The following is a 20,145-nucleotide window of genomic DNA, read 5'->3' on the forward strand; positions in this document are numbered from 1 at the left end:
TCAACATATGTACCCTGATTTATCAATGTCACTGCATTAAATTTAATAAAAAAATATTAATATTAAAAAAAATGATGACATCGGATCACTTACAGCAGAATGGTGGAATCTTGGTAACATTATGCGGAGTGAAATAAGTGAATCAGAAAAAAACAAGAACTGCAGGATTCCCTACTTTGGTGGGACATAAAAGCGAGACTCAGAGACATGGTCAGGAGTGGGGTGGTTATGGGGGGTGGGTGGAGGGAAGGAGGGAGAGGGGGAGGGGGATGGGTACAAAGAAAACTGGATAGAGGGTGACGGAGGACGATCTCTCTTTGGGTGATGGGTATGCAACAGAACTAAATGACAAGATAACCTGGAAATGTTTTCTTTGAATATATGTACCCTGATTTATTGATGTCACCCCATTATAATAAACATTTATTTATAAAATAAATAAATAAATAAAATACTCAAAAAAAAAGTGATGTATTTGTGCCTCCTGTCCTAAAGCCTGTCTCCCCGACATGCTCCACTTTGTACTTCAAAGCCATGACTGGTAGCTTGATTTCATTGTATATCCTTGGCTCTTGACACAATTCAAAGCCACTGAGTGGGTATATTTCCATAAATTATCAGTCATTTTACCTCAGTATGAATGAGTTCTAGATTTCCAGGCTACAATGAACTTTTTCAAAGGGAAAGTTGAAAAAATAGAGAAAAAAATACTAAGGTAAAGCAGCAGAGAAACAGACACAATGGCAGAAGAGAGCTCTGAGGAAATGACAGAGGGAAGACTGTGGGACACGTAAGCCCCAACTGTCATTGTGCCTCACCTCAGAGACACAGATGTCAACAGGCACAGCTGGTAAGGACTTCTATTTCTCTAAGATGGCTGAAGTGTTTTAGAAATAGGTATATCATTAACAAATTGCATAGAACTATGAAACCCATGAGCAATATTTAAAGGTGATGAAAGCAATTTATAGGGAATATGACTGTTTTTACCTATCCAGACATTTGGAGAAGAGGGTGGAAGCAAACAGGTCAATAAAGATAGGAGAAGGAAGTGGCAATGTGACAGACATGATCATGAAGGGGTGAGAAGATCAGTCACACAGTGGAAAGGAGTTGGAGGAGTCACACAGTGCAAGGGAGTCGTGAACAAGTTTTTAAAGATTGGACCAGATTTTGAATGCTAAGAAGGACTTGGGACTCATACTTAGAGGGAAAAAGAAGCCACTTAGCAGTACATGAGCAGGTTGATAAAATGAAAAGGCTATTTTAGGGGGTTACTCTGGTGGTAGTGTTCAAAATAGACTAAAAACCAGGGCAAAGTGCAAATTAAGTTATGACCCAAATCTATGAAATACTTTGGCAAAGATATTTAAGGCAATGTTTTAAACAGGTCTGTCACAACTCTAACAGTGGGTTTGTCACAACTCCTGAAATATTATTGTCTCTTTCTTTATTTAAATATTTGGATATCTGAAATGTTTGTAAGCTCTTAAAAATTCAACAGTTTATGCAAAGGTATGATATACTTTACTTCTGTTCTTTTATCTGCTTTGACAGTTTTCTGCTTCAAAATTTCATGCAAGTATATCTTATTATATTTAGGATATGATTTAGCTTATCTTGTATGCTTTCATTTACACATACCATTTATCAAAAATTCACCCAGGAACTTATTTTTTTAAACCCCTAAATCAAATTGCTCCTGTACAATATTTTAGACACTTGAAAATAAACAGAGAGATTAACTGTTCAATGTACTTCTGTGGAGATATTTATATTTAAATTAACAGATCTCTAACCTAAGAATTTCAGTTCCTAAAAGTTCTTTTTTGTTTTTTCCTGCCAAGACCTTTCTGTTAAGGATGTTTTATAATCGTGGGGTCAAATGCTGAATTTTCCGCCAAGGAAGAATGTTGCTTTACTTATATTCAATAAAGCTTAATTGTGTGAAAACATGAATTACTTTAGTAAAGTTCATTAGCTAATCGACACACACTGAACTAAAAAGCCAACGCTTATTGGAACTCTGTTGGTGGTCTGAATTCTGACCTTCCACCATTATCACTATTCAAAACAGCAGGTACTTTAATTGATTTCCACTGGGGGCACAGAAAGCATAAAAGCAAACTTGGCAGCTTTTCAAGATAAGCACAGTCCTGTATAATAAATCTCTCATGGAGGAGATCTCTTCACCCTTTATGTTCTGCAGGTCTACGGACCGGATTGTAAGTAAATCACAGCCTCATTCTTAAAAATAACTCAGATTCCGAAATTCAAACAAAACTGCTTAAAATAAAGCAAGAAAATGTTAAAAATATGGTATGGGCCATTTTTTTTTTTGCCTTAGGTGGAATATCTTAGATGTGTGATTTAGAGCTATGTAAAATTAAGCTCTTTCTTAAGATAATGAGGGGCAGACTAGGGTCTTCTTTCATTAGACCAAACACTCTCCATGTGTTACCCTAGTTGGGAGTTGATTTTTTTTTCAACCTAATTGCTGAAACCACTTAATATGTCAATTAAGAAAAGAACTTTCAAACTTAAAATGCTTGTGTAGAAATCCAGAACAGAAATGCACAACTCAGCACTTCCCAGCAAACTAATAAAAATAATACAACATCCCTTTCTATTCTTCCATAATAAGGAAAGACCATTAAACGCACACAATATAAATTTGGATGCTTATCTCAAGTAGGCTTTTAGAATGTTTACATAAAAATACTATATGTTTTAAACCAAATAATTTAAATGGAAGATTAATTGCTCATATCATAAAAGTTATCTTCAGATATAACCTGTACCCATGTCTTTCTTCATAACAAATAGTTTCATTAAGAAATTTTGAAATTTATACTAAAATAAAAAACTTAAGAACACATATGTGGAAGTAACAATTAAATTTTGAACATGTAAATTTCTGTTCTTCCATATATTATCTTCCAAAATATAATTTCAGTAACTTAAATATTTGCTTGCCAGTGTAATTCATTACGGGATAATATTTTCAAAAATAGTCTTTCTCATCACAGAACATATAAGTATCATTAAGAATAAAAGAGAGAAAGAGAGAGGGGTATTTAAAAAATGGGGAAAATGACACAAAAGAAGTAATAAAAGCTGCATCTAGTTCTTTGTAAATACAAATAAAATTGAAAATTAGCAAGAAAAAAGAGAAAACAAAATAACCATTATTAGGAATAAAAAATGAAAGCATAACTACAGATAATGTAAAGTTAAACAGAAACAGGAAGATTTTGAGCTTTATTACAATAAAGTTGACAAGGTATATATAATGGGAAAAAAATGTTTAGTACTTACTAAAATGATCCCAAGAGGCCCTGGCCGGTTGGCTCAGCGGTAGAGCGTCGGCCTGGCATGTGGGGGACCTGGGTTCGATTCCGGCCAGGGCACATAGGAGAAGGGCCCATTTGCTTCTCCACCCCCCCCTTCCTATCTCTCTCTCTCTTCACCTCCCGCAGCCAAGGCTCCATTGGAGCAAAGATGGCCCGGGTGCTGGGGATGGCTCCTTGGCCTCTGCCCCAGGCGCTAGAGTGGCTCTGGTCGTGGCAGAGCGATGCCAGCCCCAGAGGGGCAGAGCATCGCCCCCTGGTGGGCGTGCCGGGTGGATCCCGGTCGGGCGCATGCGGGAGTCTGTCTCTCCCCATTTCCAGCTTCAGAAAAATACAAAAAAAAAAAAAAAAAAAAAAAAAAAAGATCCCAAGAAGCAATAGAAAAACTGAAGTGTTTTGTAACCATAGGATAATTAAAATTGTTAAAAATCATCCCACAAAGAATATATTTGGTCCAAAATATTAATATTTTAAGAAATTAAAGTAATCTTTCAAGAAATTAAAATGTTCAATTTACATAAAATTCCCACAGAACAGAAAAAGAGGCACACTTCTAAATACACTTTATGCAACCCAAACCAGACACAGATTTTGTAAAAATAGTGATCTACCTCATTATTAACTGAGATTTAAATATGCAAAACAAGTTTTAACAGACTGAATCCAGTAATGCATAAAACATGCCATGTACCATGACTAAGTTGGTCTTTTCCTTGGAATACAAGGTTATTGCAATATTAGAAATTTGATTAATGTAATCGAGCAGATCAGTAACTTTAAAATCTATGATTCTTATATCTATAGGTACAAAGTATGCAATGAAATTCAACAGTCATTAAAACATTCATTAAAAAAAGAAAAATCTCAACTAGCCATTGAAATAAATGTTTTCATGATTAATGGATAATTATAAAAATCTATAGCAAACGTCAAAAAAAATGAAATGCTGAAAGTTTTCTTTTAATATCAGGGAACTGACAAGGATGGCATCTTGACACCATAAGGAAGTGAGTATGTAATATATTCAAAATGACAAGAGGAAAAAGTAACTGTCATCATAGATTTCTAAACTTAGCTAAAATTCTATTGAAGATTAATATTTAAATAAAGACTCTCAAAGAAACAAAAACTGATTTCAAAATGATGTACTTCAAGAACAAACATGATCTGATAGGAAAGGACTGAAAAGCAATGGCAAGCAAAGAGACTGATAACCATGAGGATAAATCTAAATAAATATTAACTACACAAAGCAACAATAACTGGGTTTTATCCATTACTATAAACCTGCTTTTTAGTAGAAGAAATACTAGAAATCTAGCTCATTCATGTCTCAAAATTTTATACCTTAACAGAGAAGCTTTGGCAACTAACAACTAAATAAGTGTCTTCCTTTTTACCTCCCGACTCCATGTACATCAAGATAGCTAGTGGCAGAAGTTAATAGACATGGAGAGAAAAATGTAGTAATGTAGTATATGCCTCACAAACAAAGAAAGTAGCAAGGGATTCTTCAACAGAACTCATCAGAAAGTATTAAAGAAAGTCAAGGAGTAAGAGGAAATTAAGAGAAAGAACTGTTAGTACCTAGTTAATGAAGCCCAAAGAAAAGAAAAGAATGAAAAGTGGGAAGAAATTAACATATTTGAAAGAAAAATGACCCAGAATTCCTTAGGATAAAATAGAGATATAAGATAAAATGATTCCCCCACTGGAATGGAATAAGTTCCTGAAGACCAACCCCTCTGTAAATGACAACCATAAACCAAGAAGAGGATAAAAAACCAACTTCATAGTGGTTCTGAAGAGTGGGAAAAGGCAGGGAAATTTTTTAGGAAGCTGAAGGGTTGGCACAAGTTGAGTTCATCATTTTTGCAGGTTTGACTTAATAGTGGCTTGTGTTCATGGCATGGCATTGGATGGCTGAAGGCAACAGTGAAGACAAAAACTAGGGTAGTCAAAGCTGCCCCAAACTGAAGGGACAATCCCAAAATGAAAAAAGTTAGAGAAGCCTAGCTGGCACCCAACTCAAACAAACACGAGACACACCAAATAGCGAGATGAGGGGAGAGGGAACTCATTCAAGATATGAGCAGCTGTATACTGCCGGGAAGACAAAGTTTCCAGTTAGAATCTAATACACTTAATTGCCTCTGAAAAAGAAAAACACTCTTTGGAGGAATAAAACAAAATTCAGAGTATTAGCAATAGGAAACAGAAAATATTTCTGTACAGTGTTAAATTGTATATATTTTAGGTTTGTGGGCCATATGAACTCTGTTGTAACTATTCAACACTGTCATTGTAGCTTGAAGGCATCCATTGTAGCTTGTGGACAAATGGGGGTGACTGTTTTCCAATAAAACTTTACATACAAAAACAGGCAGCTAGTTTTTAGGCCATAGTTTAGAAGATATTAATCAGTTAATATATAATGTGTTAATGTATTAATTCTGCAGAATAAAAAGATTTCTGCACAAATAATCATGCACAAATATTCAAAGTAGACTTACTGATAATAGCTGACATCCCAGATGTCTACTAAGAAGTGAACTAATAAACTAAATAGTTTATCCAGCAGTAGAATATGATTTAGCAAGAAAAAAAATTACTGATATACATAAAAATATATAAAGATTGTATAACTTTTGAATGGAGAGTAAATTTGGTTTATCCAATTAAAAGTAGAAAGGAGAAAAAAATAGAGCATAAAAATGAAAAACAAACCAAATAGGTTGACAATAAAAATTCTAAAAAACACTCATTTTATTAAATGTAAAAATGTTAAACTAGCTAATGAAAATATAAAGAACTATAACTTGGTTTAAAAAGAAAAAATGTAAAATCTAGTAATAGCTTCTCTCTAGTAGACATATCTCTCTCATATCTACATTTATATTTATATCTGGAAAGGTTAAAGATAAATATTTATATATATTTTTTTTACAGAGACAGAGAGACAGTCAGAGAGAAGGATAGACAGGGACAGACAGATAGGAATGGAGAGATGAGAAGCATCAATCATTAGTTTTTTGTTGTGACACCTTAGTTGTTCATTGATTGCTTTCTCATATGTGCCTTGACCGCGGGCCTTCAGCAGACCAACTAACCCTTTGCTCAAGCCAGCGACCTTGGGTCTAAGCAGGTGAGCTTTTTGCTCAAGCCAGATGAGCACGTGCTCAAGCTGGCAACCTCGGGGTCTTGAACCTGGGTCCTCTGCATCCCAGTCCAATGCTCTATCCACTGCACCACCACCTGGTCAGGCTCTCACATAGAATATAAAAAGAACTGCACATCAGTAAGAAATACAGAAAATAAAAAAATGTACAAAAATGAAAGTAGGCAGTTTACAAAGATAAAAAGCCCATGTCAATGAGAAGTCATGGAAAAAAATTAGTTCTGAGGAAAGAAATTAAAAAGTTAGATTATCCAGTCAAATAAGCTACCATCAAACTCATGAACACTGTAGTATTAAGACCCAAAGGATGAGATGAAACTTTGATTAGCTGGCCAAACAGGCAGAATCAATTCCTGGTAATTTTAACCCACCATAACTTTATAGATATTATGAGAAGGAAGGACTTTATAAATCTACAATTTTGCAAATCTCGGCAACTTGATTTATCAATGATGCTGCTTTAGTTGCCCAAACAACTACTAGCCATCAAGGCAATTTCATGTTAAGCCTTTTTTACGTCCAAATTTCTGTTGCCCCTACAATTTTACAATGCCAAAACACAGTGACTCAGTCTTCTAGAATACTTCATAAGATAACTTAATTCACTGCAGGCCTGTTCAATGGATCAGATAAAAGGTTTTAGAAGTCTTACATATTTTGACATATCAAGTAGATATAAGAGCAATGTAAAACCAGAACTTTTATGTAACTTTTTAATTAATTAATTGGTAGTAGTAATAGTATTTTTTTTTTTCCTGAAGCTGGAAACGGGGAGAGACAGACAGACTCCTGCATGCGCCCGACCAGGATCCACCCGGCACGCCCACCAGGGGCGATGCTCTGCCCACCAGGGGGCGATGCTCTGCCCCTCCGGGGTGTCGCTCTATCGCGACCAGAGCCACTCTAGTGCCTGGGGTAAAGGCCAAGGAGCCATCCCCAGCGCCTGGGCCATCTTTGCTCCAATGGAGCCTTGGCTGCGGGAGGGGAAGAGAGAGACAGAGAGGAAGGGGGGGGGGTGGAGAAGCAAATGGGCGCTTCTCTTATGTGCCCTGGCTGGGAATCCAACCTGGGTCCCCCGCACGCCAGGCCAACGCTCTACTGTTGAGCCAACCGGCCAGGGCCAGTAATAGTATTTTTTAGGAAGAGGCAAGAAGAGAGAGACAGAAACACGGAGCTGTTCCTGTATGTGCCCTGATTGGGGATTGAACCAGCATCTTCTGCACTCTGAGATAACACTCCAACTAACTGAGCTCTATGGCCAGGGCTTATGTACCAGTAACTATTTAAGATCACCGTTGATTCAATTACATACACTAGAAAGTTTTCTCTATGATATGATATGTATACAATTCACAATATGCCTGTCCAAAAGCAAAGGCAGAGTCTTAATTTACCTGGAGTGATTCAATTTTTTAGCATGCTTCCTCATTACTCAAAAAATGTTAACTCTTGTGTGACCACTTCTCACTGCTTCTAGGGAAACATCTATACCACTGTGGTCTTAGATAGGCTATTTCAGGCTATTCCAATAACTTGATGCACTTGGACCCAGCTACCTCACACAATGCCAGATACTCAGACACACCAGAACTCAGGAACAGAGAAATCCAATACATTAGCATTTTAATGCAGAAGAGGGAGCCATTATTGCCAGGGGTCAAGAAGTTTCATGAGCATCTTTACAGTTCTGTCTTTGGATAAATTAATCATTAATTAAATCAGCATGTATGTAATGTTGGAGCCTTTATTGTTTGTGTACAAATGTTTACAAGTATGAAATAGTAATATCTAATTTAAATACTATAGACCAACTGCAATTCTATAAGAAACAGGCATATGGAAAAGTTGTTATAAATCCTCACTCCATGTAGCTTAATAGTTATTTGTAGTTGGAGATGTGGTGGTCATAAGGATGCCTGATTAACTCATACATAAGCTGTGCAACATAAGTTGTCTGTCCTTATGGTTGGTTTTTATGTAGTCATAAATTAATATTTTATTGCATTATGAATTACTGAATTCAATGAATTAACTAATTTGGTTAAATTAATATTTTAGAAGATTATGTTCATGGTACCTTGACATATCACATATAGGCATACCTCGAAAACATTGTGGGTTCAGTTCCAGACCACTGCAATACGGCAGAAATCTCAATAAATCCAGTCACAAATTTTGTGGATTCCCAGTACATACAAATTTCATGTTTACACTATACTGCAGTCTATTAATGTACAATAGCATTATGTCTAAAACACAATGTAAATACCTTAATTAAAAAATGCTTTTGTACTACAAAATGCTAAGCATTTCTAAGCCTCCTGGGAAAATGGCACTGATAGACTGGTTCTACACAAGGCTGCCACCAACCTCCACAGCCCAATGAGATGGGGCAGGCCTTGGTCTGAGAGTCAACTAGAAATGAGTGAAAATTTGGATTCACTATCTCATCATTCCATTCATTTAGCAAATATTTATTAAGCACTCTTTCAGGTGCTAGAGGTACAGTGATTAAGGGACTGACAGCTCCTTTGATGTCATGGACTTGACTTCTAGCAGATTTGTTTAGTATAAACTCTAGAGGGCAGATTGGCAGATGTGATAATTCCATGTGTATACACCTGAAGGTTTATGTATGTGCCTAAACAAGCAGAACTACCTAATCTTCTGCACTTATAACTATTTCTTCTGATATTTTTAAAGTTATACTTCCTGACACTGTCTATCCTGGACCTACTTATATCTCTACTTAGAGGTCTAATAGGCATCTTAAAATTACAATCTGACCAAAACTCTATTCTAGGGTATTTTGCTTTCTATTTCTTTCTTCTGTATTCCTCCCAAGATAATGTATTTCCTCATGTGTAAGACGCACCTTAATTTTGGGGCCCGAAATTTGAAAAAAAAATGTATTACATAAAGTTATTGAACTCAAGTTTTATTCATCATAAAATTCATACAACTCCTCATCACTGTCAAAACTCCCATCCATTAACTTGTCCTCCTCTGTGTCTGATGATGAATCACTGTCTTTATATATTGCCTCATCCTCAGCTCTATCTATGGCATTTGAAATGCCACACTCCTACAACCAACTGTATAAGATACAGCCAGGTTTTAGACCACACATTTTTCAAAAAATTGTCCGTTTTATACGTGGGGAAATACAGTAAATTCAGGGCTTGTTATCACACTCCTTCAAATCTCTAAACCAATGGTTCTCAAAGTGTGCACCAGGGCACACTGGTGCGTCCTAGATTTCCAGGTACGCCCTATGGTATTCCAGAGAAATCTGTGCCCAGATATAAAATTAAATACAGTTACTCTATTATACCATTTCATTATGGAAATACCGCTCTTTTTGTTAACACATTATTATATTTATTAATAACACATCATTATATTATTTTTAGATAAATACACCCAAATAAAATGGATAGATTTCTCAAAAAGATACATGATATTGAAGAATCCTATTCTGGAAGTGAGCAAAAGTTAAGTGTATATAAAATAGGACTTGAAGGCTGACAGGCAGAATTTAATTTATAGCATTTTCCATCATTTAACACTGAACAATACGACTAGATTAGCAACCTATTCATGGAAGCTTCAAGTGATTTTGGTTTAACATTAACAGAAGAAGAAGTGGAAGCTATATCCACTGATTGTGGATTTATGATTAAACATAAGGAATTATCTCTTGAAGCCTTTTGGATTTCTATAAAAGAAGAATATGTGGCAATATCTAAAAAAGCTTTGAATATTTTACTACAGTTTTCAACATCCTATTTATGTGACTTAGGATTTTCTCCCCTCAACACAATTCAGAGTAAAAAGAGAGGAATTCTTTATTGTATTGATGAGGAAATGAGTTTGCCTTTCAAATATGCTCAAATATTGAAGAAATCGCTAGGACACATCAGGCTCATGTTTCTCATAAACATAAGAATGAAAAAAACCTAACACATTCGCGCTGGAACCTGCTGAATTTACTAAATCTTACTAGGAATGTATCTATATATATAAAAGGATGACTTTTTTGACGTCTTTTTATTTTTTAATCCCTCTTTTTTACAAATTCTAAAAAGCATAACTCAAAAATGTAACATAAAAATGTTTTTTATGCCTGACCAGCAGGTGGCGCAGTGGATAGAGCATCGGACTGGGATGCAGAGGACTTGGGTTTGAGACCCCGAGGTTGCCAGCTTGAGTGCGGGCTCATCTGGCTTGAGCAAAAAGCTCACCAGCTTGGACCCAAGGTCGCTGGCTTGAGCAAGGGGTCACTTGGTCTGCTGAAGGCTCATGGTCAAGGCACATATGTGAAAGCAATCAATGAACAACTAAGGTGTTGCAACGAAAAACTGATAATTGATGCTTCTCCTCTCTCTCCGTTCCTGTAGGTCTGTTCCTATCTATCCCTCTCTCTGACTCTCTCTCTCTGTTCCTGAAAAGAAAAAAAAAAGTTTTTTAATGTCAGAATGAATTTAATTTTGTCATATTTATTTCACTTAATTACCATAAAAGCACACTTGGACTTTATATTTTTTCCTTTAAAATTTGCCTTAATTACACATGCAGCCCCATGTTTATTGTAGCATTGTTCACAGTGGCCAGGACATGGAAACAACCAAAAAGCCCGTCAATAGATGACTGGATAAAGAAGATGTGGCACATATACACTATGGAATACTACTCAGCCATAAGAAATGATGACATTGGAACATTTACAGCAAAATGGTGGGATCTTGATAACATGATACGAAGCGAAATAAGTAAATCAGAAAAAAACAGGAACTGCATTATTCCATATGTTGGTGGGACATAAAAGTGAAACTAAGAGACATTGATAAGAGTGTGGTGGTTATGGGAGGGAGGGGGAAAAGGGAGAGGGAAAGGGGGAGGGGCACAAAGAAAACTAGATAGAAGGTGACAGAGGACAATCTGACTTTGGGTGATGGGTATGCAACATAATTGAACGACAAGATAACCTGGACTTGTTATCTTTGAATATATGTATCCTGATTTATTGATGTCACCCCACTAAAAAAATAAAATTATTAAAAAAAATTTTGACTTAATTATTATAACTTATTTCTCAGAAATTTGTATATAGTGCGCCTACAATTATTTGTAAGATTCTAAATGTGCCCTAACTTCAAAATGTTTGAGAACCACTGCTAAACAAATGTCATCTTGTTTAGGAAGCCTTCCAGAAAACCCTATATTAAATAGAACCATTCCTGTCCTCCCATCTAGGTTCTATTCCCTACCCTTCCTACCTGCATTTATGCTTCTCCAAAACACTTATTGTGAATTGAGATATTACCCATTATTTGCTTACCGTCTGTTTTCCCAACTAAGATATAGTCCCCATGAAGATGAGGTCTTTGTTACTTGCTGTATTATTACTACACAGAGCAGTGTCCAGAAAGTAGTAATAACTCAATAGATATTTGTAAAATCACAGACCAAATTTGTAAACAACCTATTGGCTCTATCTTTCTGTCTATCTAGTTCCTACATTTTGCACACTGTACTATTTTGGGGTCAAAATGATGAATTTCAAGTGTAGTAAAGAATAAGATTTTGGAATCAATTACAGAATTCTGACCTCTGAGCTCTAAGAGCCTCTAAAATATACTATAGCTCCACTTATCATTCTATAGAGTGAGGCTTAGAAAGAAATAAGCCTTGGCTGGGGTTCACATCACTAAGAGGCAGAGCCACTGCCAGCCCAGTCACACACCCCTCTAGCCCGTGATCTCCAACCAGATTCAGGGTGCTGCTTCCATTTGGTTGCCCATAGCAACCTAACCCTTCCTGGCATTAGTTTAAAAATTATCTTTAGTCTGACCAGGCGGTGGCACAGTGGATTTAACGTTGAACTGGGATGCTCAGGACCCAGGTTTGAAACCCTGAGGTCGCTGGCTTGAGCATGGGTTCATCTGGCTTGAGCGCAAACTCACCAGCTTGAGTGCAGGGTCACTGGCTTGAGCGTGGGATCATAGACATGACCCATGGTCACTGCCTTGAGCAAGGGGTCACTCACTCTGCTAGAGCCCTCCGGTCAAGGCACATATGAGAAAGCAATCAATGAACAACTAAGCATCGCAACAAAGAATTGATACTTCTCATCTCTCTCCCTTCCTTCCTATCTGTCCTTTGCTCTATTTCTGTCTGTCTTGCAAAATAAAAATAAATAAATAAATAAATATAAAAATTGTCCTTAATAAAGATTACACACAGAACTAGGGAAAAAATAGTTATTTTATAACTTCACATTTTTACCATTTGAGGGAGAAGAAAAGGAAAATATTTCTGAGTAATTAATCCTAGAACTTAATTTCATTTGCAAAATGCTTAGTTTAAAAGGCAATATTAGGCCCTGGTCATTTGGCTCAGTGGTAGAGCATCGGCCTGGCATGTGGAAGTCCCAATTGGATTCCCCATCAGGGCACACAGGAGAAGTGGACATCTGCTTCACCACCCTCCCGCTCCCCTTTCTCTCTCTCTTTCTTCTCTTCCTGCAGCCATGGCTCAAATGGTTCATTCAGCAAGTTAGTGCCGGGTACTGAGGATGACTTCCTGGCCTCGCTTCATGCGCTGAAACAGCTAGGTAAGGAGCAGAGGCCTCAAATGGACAGAGCATTGACCCCAGACCAGGCAGGTGGATCCCTTTCCGGGTGCATGTGGGAGGCTGTTTCTCTGCCTCGCCGCCTCTCACTTAATATAAATGAATGAATGAACAAATAAATGAGTAAACAAACAAATAAGGCAATATCTTAGGATATAGAAAAACATAGATTTAAAGTCCCCTAAAAATAGTTATACTTTCAGAGATAAAAAAAAAAAATCTGTGCTGGTAGGTTAGTAAGAAATGACAATGTAGGCCCTGGCCGGTTGGCTCAGCGGTAGAGCGTCGGCCTGGAGTGTGGGGGACCCAGGTTCGATTCCCGGCCAGGGCACATAGGAGAGGCGCCCATTTGCTTCTCCACCCCCCCTTCCTCTCTGTCTCTCTCTTCACCTCCCACAGCCAGGGCTCCATTGGAGCAGGGATGGCCCGGGCGCTGGGGATGGCTCCTTGGCCTCTGCCCCAGGCGCTGGAGTGACTCTGGTCGCGGCAGAGCGACACCCCAGAGGGGCAGAGCATCACCCCCTGGTGGGCGTGCCGGGTGGATCCCGGTTGGGTGCATGCGGGAGTCTGTCTGACTGTCTCTCCCCGTTTCTGGCTTCAGAAAAATACAAAAAAAAAAAAAAAGAAATGACAATGTAAATAGAACAAAAGACCTAGAAAAATAAATCAATTATGGTATTACTTAATCCTAAAGATGTAGATGCTTTAGCAGATAAAATAAAATCAGTTTAAACACAGGTATGATCTAAGAGTTTCCCGGAGAAAAGACAATACACAGAGGAGTTGAAGTGCCGAGAGAAGTAGTGGAGCAGGTGCTTCCAGCACACTTGTTGCCTGGACTTGCATCTAACACTTCCTGTTAGTAGGTGAAAGTACTTCATGTTATCTAACTTCTACAGCCTTCAAAGTGTTGATCTGTAAAACAGAACTGAATACTAACTATGGCCTATAATTGCTATAAGAGTCAAAACAGACCATAAATATAAATGACTTATACACTGTGGCATATACTTTAGAGTCCAAAATATTGTAAAATGGCACTAGTAAAGTTTAAGTAACTGTAATATAGCATTAAAAATAATTTCCGAAAGCTTTTAAAAATGTTTGTGAAAAATAATCTAAAATTTACCAAAATCATGTTTGTTGTTGGTCATTTGCCGAGTTTTTCTAACCCTTGGGGTACTTTATAAAACATGAACATTTTCCACTTATCAGCCCTATCGGTTCCCTGTACTGCATAAACTGAAACCACCTACTGCCCAATACAATGGTAACCACACACAGTTTTTCCAAAACAATGATAATTTCAGCATATGGATGTGTCCATCCACAAAAATCAACCCCGTGTACCTCAAAACATTTATTTTAGCATGAAGATTTATGAAAGAAGATTATACCCAATTTTTGATTATCTAAAGGCTCAGGGTTGAAGAGTAGAGAGTAAACTGATAGAAGAGAGCGGGGGAGGGAGGATTCAGGCACAGATCACACAGTGCCAACTGGGCTCCTGTTCACAGGTCCATGACTCTGCCACAGAAGAACCCTTGGATGTCAGGTCACAGTCACTCACCTACCCCAGATTCTTCTGAGCTCCACTACAACCAGAGGAATAGTACATTCCACACATCCTACACACATCACATTTCATGCAGCTCCAACTCTTCTATACATTTACTCATTCTAATCCAAAATCAAATATCCACCCACCATGTGCCTACCATGTGACAGCCATGCGGTAAGATGCTGAAGAAATTTTCTCTGCCCTCATGGGGCTTACACGCTAATGTGGGGAATTCATAAGGGGAAAAGAATAAGCACGTGAACAAGCCCTTTCGGTAAGAACTATAGAGCAGAAAATGTCATGATGTCATATTCTCTTTCCTTATAATAGATTTTACTTATGCTACCAGTAATCCAAAAGAGCATTTACCTTCATCAAAGCCAAACTCCTTTGAAGCAAGCATAGAAACTTAGAGTGAGATACAGTTATCAATTCACTCTAAGTGTAACTATCAGTTTATTCTTGAAATAAAGTGTGTGTATGCACATGCGCGAGTGCACACTTGGAAGAGATGGGCAACTAGGGGACTGGCAGCAGAAAGAGCAAAAGAAAGAAGAAAAGGGCAAATAGAGTTAAAATAATGACATAGTCAAGAAGGGCATTTGGCTCAATCCTTCAGACTTCAGATTTCTAGACTTGTATGGACCTCTCTGAATAACTATTCAAATATCCACATATAGATACTGCTTAGTTTACCATCATGTATTTACTCTTTTCCTCTGGTTGAACTATTTAGATATGTACTCTCTAATTTTTATTCCTATAGAATATACATTTTCTTTTCCTTTTTCTTTTTTTTTTTTTGAAGGAGAAAGGAAGGGGGGAAGAGAGAGATGAGAAGCATCAAATCATAGTTACTTCACTTTAGTTGTTTATTGATTGCTTCTCATAGAACATATTTTTAACATTTTATTTTCAGGTTTAAAAGGTAATACCTTCTCCATAATTTCATATTCACATATCGTTTTATTACATCTTTACCCATTTACCTACCATGTAAGAAAGGTAGAGATTTAAAATAGAAGCACTGAAATGGCATACCGCATATTTCACAGAAATTCTTGGGTTATTCCTTATTAATTAAATGCCCACATCTGATTTCTATCAGCTCCAAAGTGCTAGGGGAAAGTGTAGGAAACTTTTCATAGAAAACCCTTCTTTCCAAGACAGGGTGATTTTGAGCCACAGACTCTAAAATAAAGTCATCTTCCCTTCCACTGCTCAATACTTCTAAACAATAAATGTGAACACACACTTTGCAAGCCCCTCCTGGGTACAACCCTTACCTGCATCTCTTGACAAAAGGAAGCCAGTGGCCCAAAGAGAATCTGACACTGCTCATCAGCGGTGTACGCCGTCCCTGGAACCTGGGAGGGGACCATCACGGAATTGACACTCTGGGAGTTTGTCTGTAGCAAGCAGTTACTGGCCTTTGACCTGGCAATACGCAGATATGTGTAAAATTTTGAACTTAATGTAAAAAGTTATCATTAGCATGCAACAGGAAATATTTCATAATATGAAAAATGTTCTTATTTTATTGATGTGTTTCTATTTAATGCTTATAGAAATTATTCCATATGAGTCATTTATTTATTTAAGATAATCCTAATAATAATAATAATAATATTCAAGATAACAGAATATTTTGGTTTATAAAAGGCTTTTATATGGATTAACCCAGCTAATCTATGTAACACTGAGATGGCTCACTATTTTACACATTTATAAGATGAAGAAGCTCAGACTCAGAAATTAACTTGCCCAAAAGTGATATGTGAAGGTAAAAATCAACTACATTCAAAGATTTAAAGGATCTACAGAAAGCATTATTTAGTAAGTATTCATAGTACGAATATGTTTGTAGCTGACATTATAATATAACGACTAGATATGATGTGACATTTAATTTTATCCTAGTTCTGATTCACGTGAAAGCAGCCAAACAAAATGACACACATTCCTTAGAAACTCATTCAGGTCCACTGACGGTGCAGTTCCCAGGAGATGGTGTGTTCACACGAGCCCTCTGAGTGTTGTTGGCTACACTAGCACAATAAAAAGCATGCACAGATTATGCTGCACATAGTTCAGAGCACAGTTATGGTCATGTGATAGGCTTTCCAATTTACATGGTATGCAAAAATGAATTAAACTTATCTGCACAGTGAAATTAGCTAGCTAGGTGTTTCCATTTCTTACTTAGACTTTTGGATACTTAAAGCAATTCTCTCTTACTTACTACTTTCACCTATTGTTTCAGCTGTTCCTTCTATGACCAAATGGATAACTAAATAACAGGGGCTTTAAAATAAAACCTCAAACAATAATAATATTTTTTATTTATTTTTCCAAATAGGCAGAAGCTAAATGTTGTTGCTGTTGAAGGTGGAAAGGAAGAGACTGGAGGATTATTTGTAATGATGATAACTATGTAGCAATGAAAACAGAGTTAGAGTTTAGAAGGATCACAATGAAAAGGTGGAGCTTTTGTTAAAGACTTTCTTTGTGATGACAACCATGTGCTGAAGGATGGGCAATTAGAATATCCTCACTGCGAAATCCTGAGAAGCGATTAGATACTGTGAGATAGATTCTTTAAAACTTTACAATTTTTCAACCTTACAAATCAGCTTTGACAATTTGAATGTGGAAACTAAGAAGTTGGTGGGTAAAAGAGTATGTCCCAATGCACACCATGAGTCCATGGGAGAGCTAGACTTGGAATCAAGTGCCTAGATTCCTCCTCTGGTGTCCTTCCTGCTCTGCCCTGCCACCTTCACAGGCTGGCAGAGGAAGCAGACACACACACACAGTCATGACAACAGGAAGTGACCTCAGTACCTTAGAAATCTTTCCAAGTCTTCCTTGCTACATCGGGACCATGACACATCACCAAGATTTTGTCCTTTAATCCATTCACCAGACATGATATGAAGACCATCAGCACATGATGGGTGGTCATTGTCATGGTTAATGCCCATGCTGATTTGAAATATAATTAAAATTTTAAAATTGCATTAGACAAATATATTTGGCTTTTTATAACTATAATTCAATAACAGCTCAATACTTAAAATAATGGAAAATAAATTAGTTTTAAAGGTCAAAATCAAATTAGATTTCAGATTGCTTTGTTTTTAAAATTTTGTTATTTAGATTAAAGGTAAATATTTTTATTTAGTAAAAAACATTTTCCAAATCAGTCTAGTAAATAATATGCTTAGTTAGCCTGCACTAAAATGATTTTTAGATATATCTTTTCACCTAGGAGTATGTTTGAAACACAGAAATAGTATATTTCTATTTGACCACATGAGTTTCTTGCCCCTGACTGAAGATTCTTTATTCGTACATTATAACAAATCTGAAACCACATTAAACTATTATTTTCCCCACATGCTTCATTGGGCCATCTTCTCCCACCCATTACATAACATAGACTTCCCTGGGAAACCTTCACGTTCATGGCCATCTTTATTTTTCCTATTGAATCCTGAATCTGTTAAATTGGCATTCCACTCTAAAAATCTGACTTAACATGTACTAAAACAGGGGTCGGGAACCTATGGCTTGTGAGCCAGATATAGCTCTTTTGATGGCTGCATCTGGCTCGCAGACAAATCTTTAATAAAAAAAATAATAACGTTAAAAATATAAAACGTTCTCATGTATTACAATCCACTCATTTCCCTACCGCTCATGTTCATGGTTGCGGGTGGCTAGAGCCAATCGCAGCTGTCCTCCGGGACAACACCAACTTTTTATTGGATAATGTGTAATGTACAAGGGCTGTTGTATGGCTCTCACAGAATTACATTTTAAAATATGTGGTGTTCATGGCTCTCTCAGCCAAAAAGTTTCCTGACCCCTGTACTAAAAGATGGTTAAGTTGAACATGTCTACAAACTGCCCTCATGATTTTCTCTCAGACTTGTTTGCTCCTGTGCCCATCGCTCTTTTCTGCACCTTCGCTGTCCACCCGTTCTGCTAAACCAGGTGTCGGGAACCTTTTTGGCTGAGAGAGCCATGAACGCCACATATTTTAAAACGTAATTCCGTGAGAGCCATACAACGACCCGTGTACGTTACGCATCATCCAATAAAAATTTAGTGTTGTCCCGGAGGACAGCTATGATTGGCTCCAGCCACCAGCAACCATGAACATGAGTGGTAAGAAATGAATGGATTGTAATACGTGAGAATGTTTTATATTTTTAATGTTATTATTATTTTTATTAAAGATTTGTCTGCGAGCTAGATGCAGCCATCAAAAGAGCCACATCTGGCTTGCGAGCCATAGGTTCCTGACTCCTGTCAGCTAAACCAAGAATCTTCAGAGCATCACTTACTCTTTCCTCTTCCAAACTCTCTCCCAGGCTATTTTATTCACTAAGAGTTAGGATCAAGCCCTGCCAATTTTACTTGATAAGTATTTCTCTCAACTGTCACCTCTTTTCAACTCTCTGTTACTATTAAAGAGAATTACATAATGTTGAGTCTTGACAATCCCTGTGACCTTCTGACTGGGTTCTGTGCCTCTACTCCTCCCAGCACTCCCCTCTGCCCCTCCCACCCGGGTCTGGGGAGAGCTATGGAAGGACAGTTGGACTCCACTCTTCTGCTTCCCCATTACCTCTGAGGCAATTTCCAGCTCTTTAACATGGTACATAACCCCTTCATTTCTCCCAAGTAAATGACTTGGATTTTTTCAACAATACCAAATCCTTTCTAGGTTCCCAAACATTATGCTGATTCTTATTCCCTTGCAATTAATAGTTATTTAGCATTTCTATATATTATATATCATACAAAGGAATTTATAAGTTTGAGTTAAACTGTTCTATGTTGTGGGAGCTACTATACACCCACTTCACTGATGAGAAGTGACCTGCCCAGGACCACACACTGCGTAAGTGGAAAGTGGTGATGTCTGAGCAGAGGTGGCTGGCTCTAGAATCATGTGACTATTACACATTTGACATCTGTGAATTCTATTCTTCCCCTGCCCAGTCCAAAGTTCCCTTCCTTCAATGTATTTGCCAAGATAAATGTTATATAATCTTCAAGATTTGTATAGATTACCTTCATTAGGTTTACTTTTACTAGCTCTTACCTCACTATGTGAACTATTTCTTTTCCCCACCATAGGATTCTGTGAACAACATTGTTACAGTGTTTTCTGCAATGCACTACATCATTTTACTTTTGGTTTTCTCTGCAATGTCATGAGGACAGGGACTTCCTCATCCCTCTAAGATCCTAGCATACTGGAATCATACTCTATAAAAACTGCTTAAATGCTGAACTGAGTCATCAGGCAGAATCACTTTTATTTTAGAAAAAAAACCATATAACATCCTATGAATTCTCAATATGAGGCCATTAAAATAACTGAGGAAACTTTGGTTTTCTACATGCT

At 37.3% G+C, this 20,145-nt stretch overlaps 1 protein-coding gene across 1 annotated transcript in view; it reads right to left on the reverse strand.

The window, feature by feature from the left end:
• ADAMTS19 (ADAM metallopeptidase with thrombospondin type 1 motif 19) overlaps positions 1–20,145 on the reverse strand; it is a 500,178-nt gene that overhangs the window by 147,449 nt on the left and 332,584 nt on the right. The window contains exons 9-10 of the mRNA XM_066276903.1: positions 17,568–17,708; positions 16,010–16,160 (exon numbers count right to left, since the gene is read on the reverse strand). Coding sequence (XP_066133000.1) covers positions 16,010–16,160; positions 17,568–17,708 — 292 coding nt within the window. The remainder of the gene's footprint in view (positions 1–16,009; positions 16,161–17,567; positions 17,709–20,145) is intronic.

Source organism: Saccopteryx bilineata, chromosome 4, assembly GCF_036850765.1.
Source record: "Saccopteryx bilineata isolate mSacBil1 chromosome 4, mSacBil1_pri_phased_curated, whole genome shotgun sequence".
NCBI lineage: Eukaryota > Metazoa > Chordata > Mammalia > Chiroptera > Emballonuridae > Saccopteryx > Saccopteryx bilineata.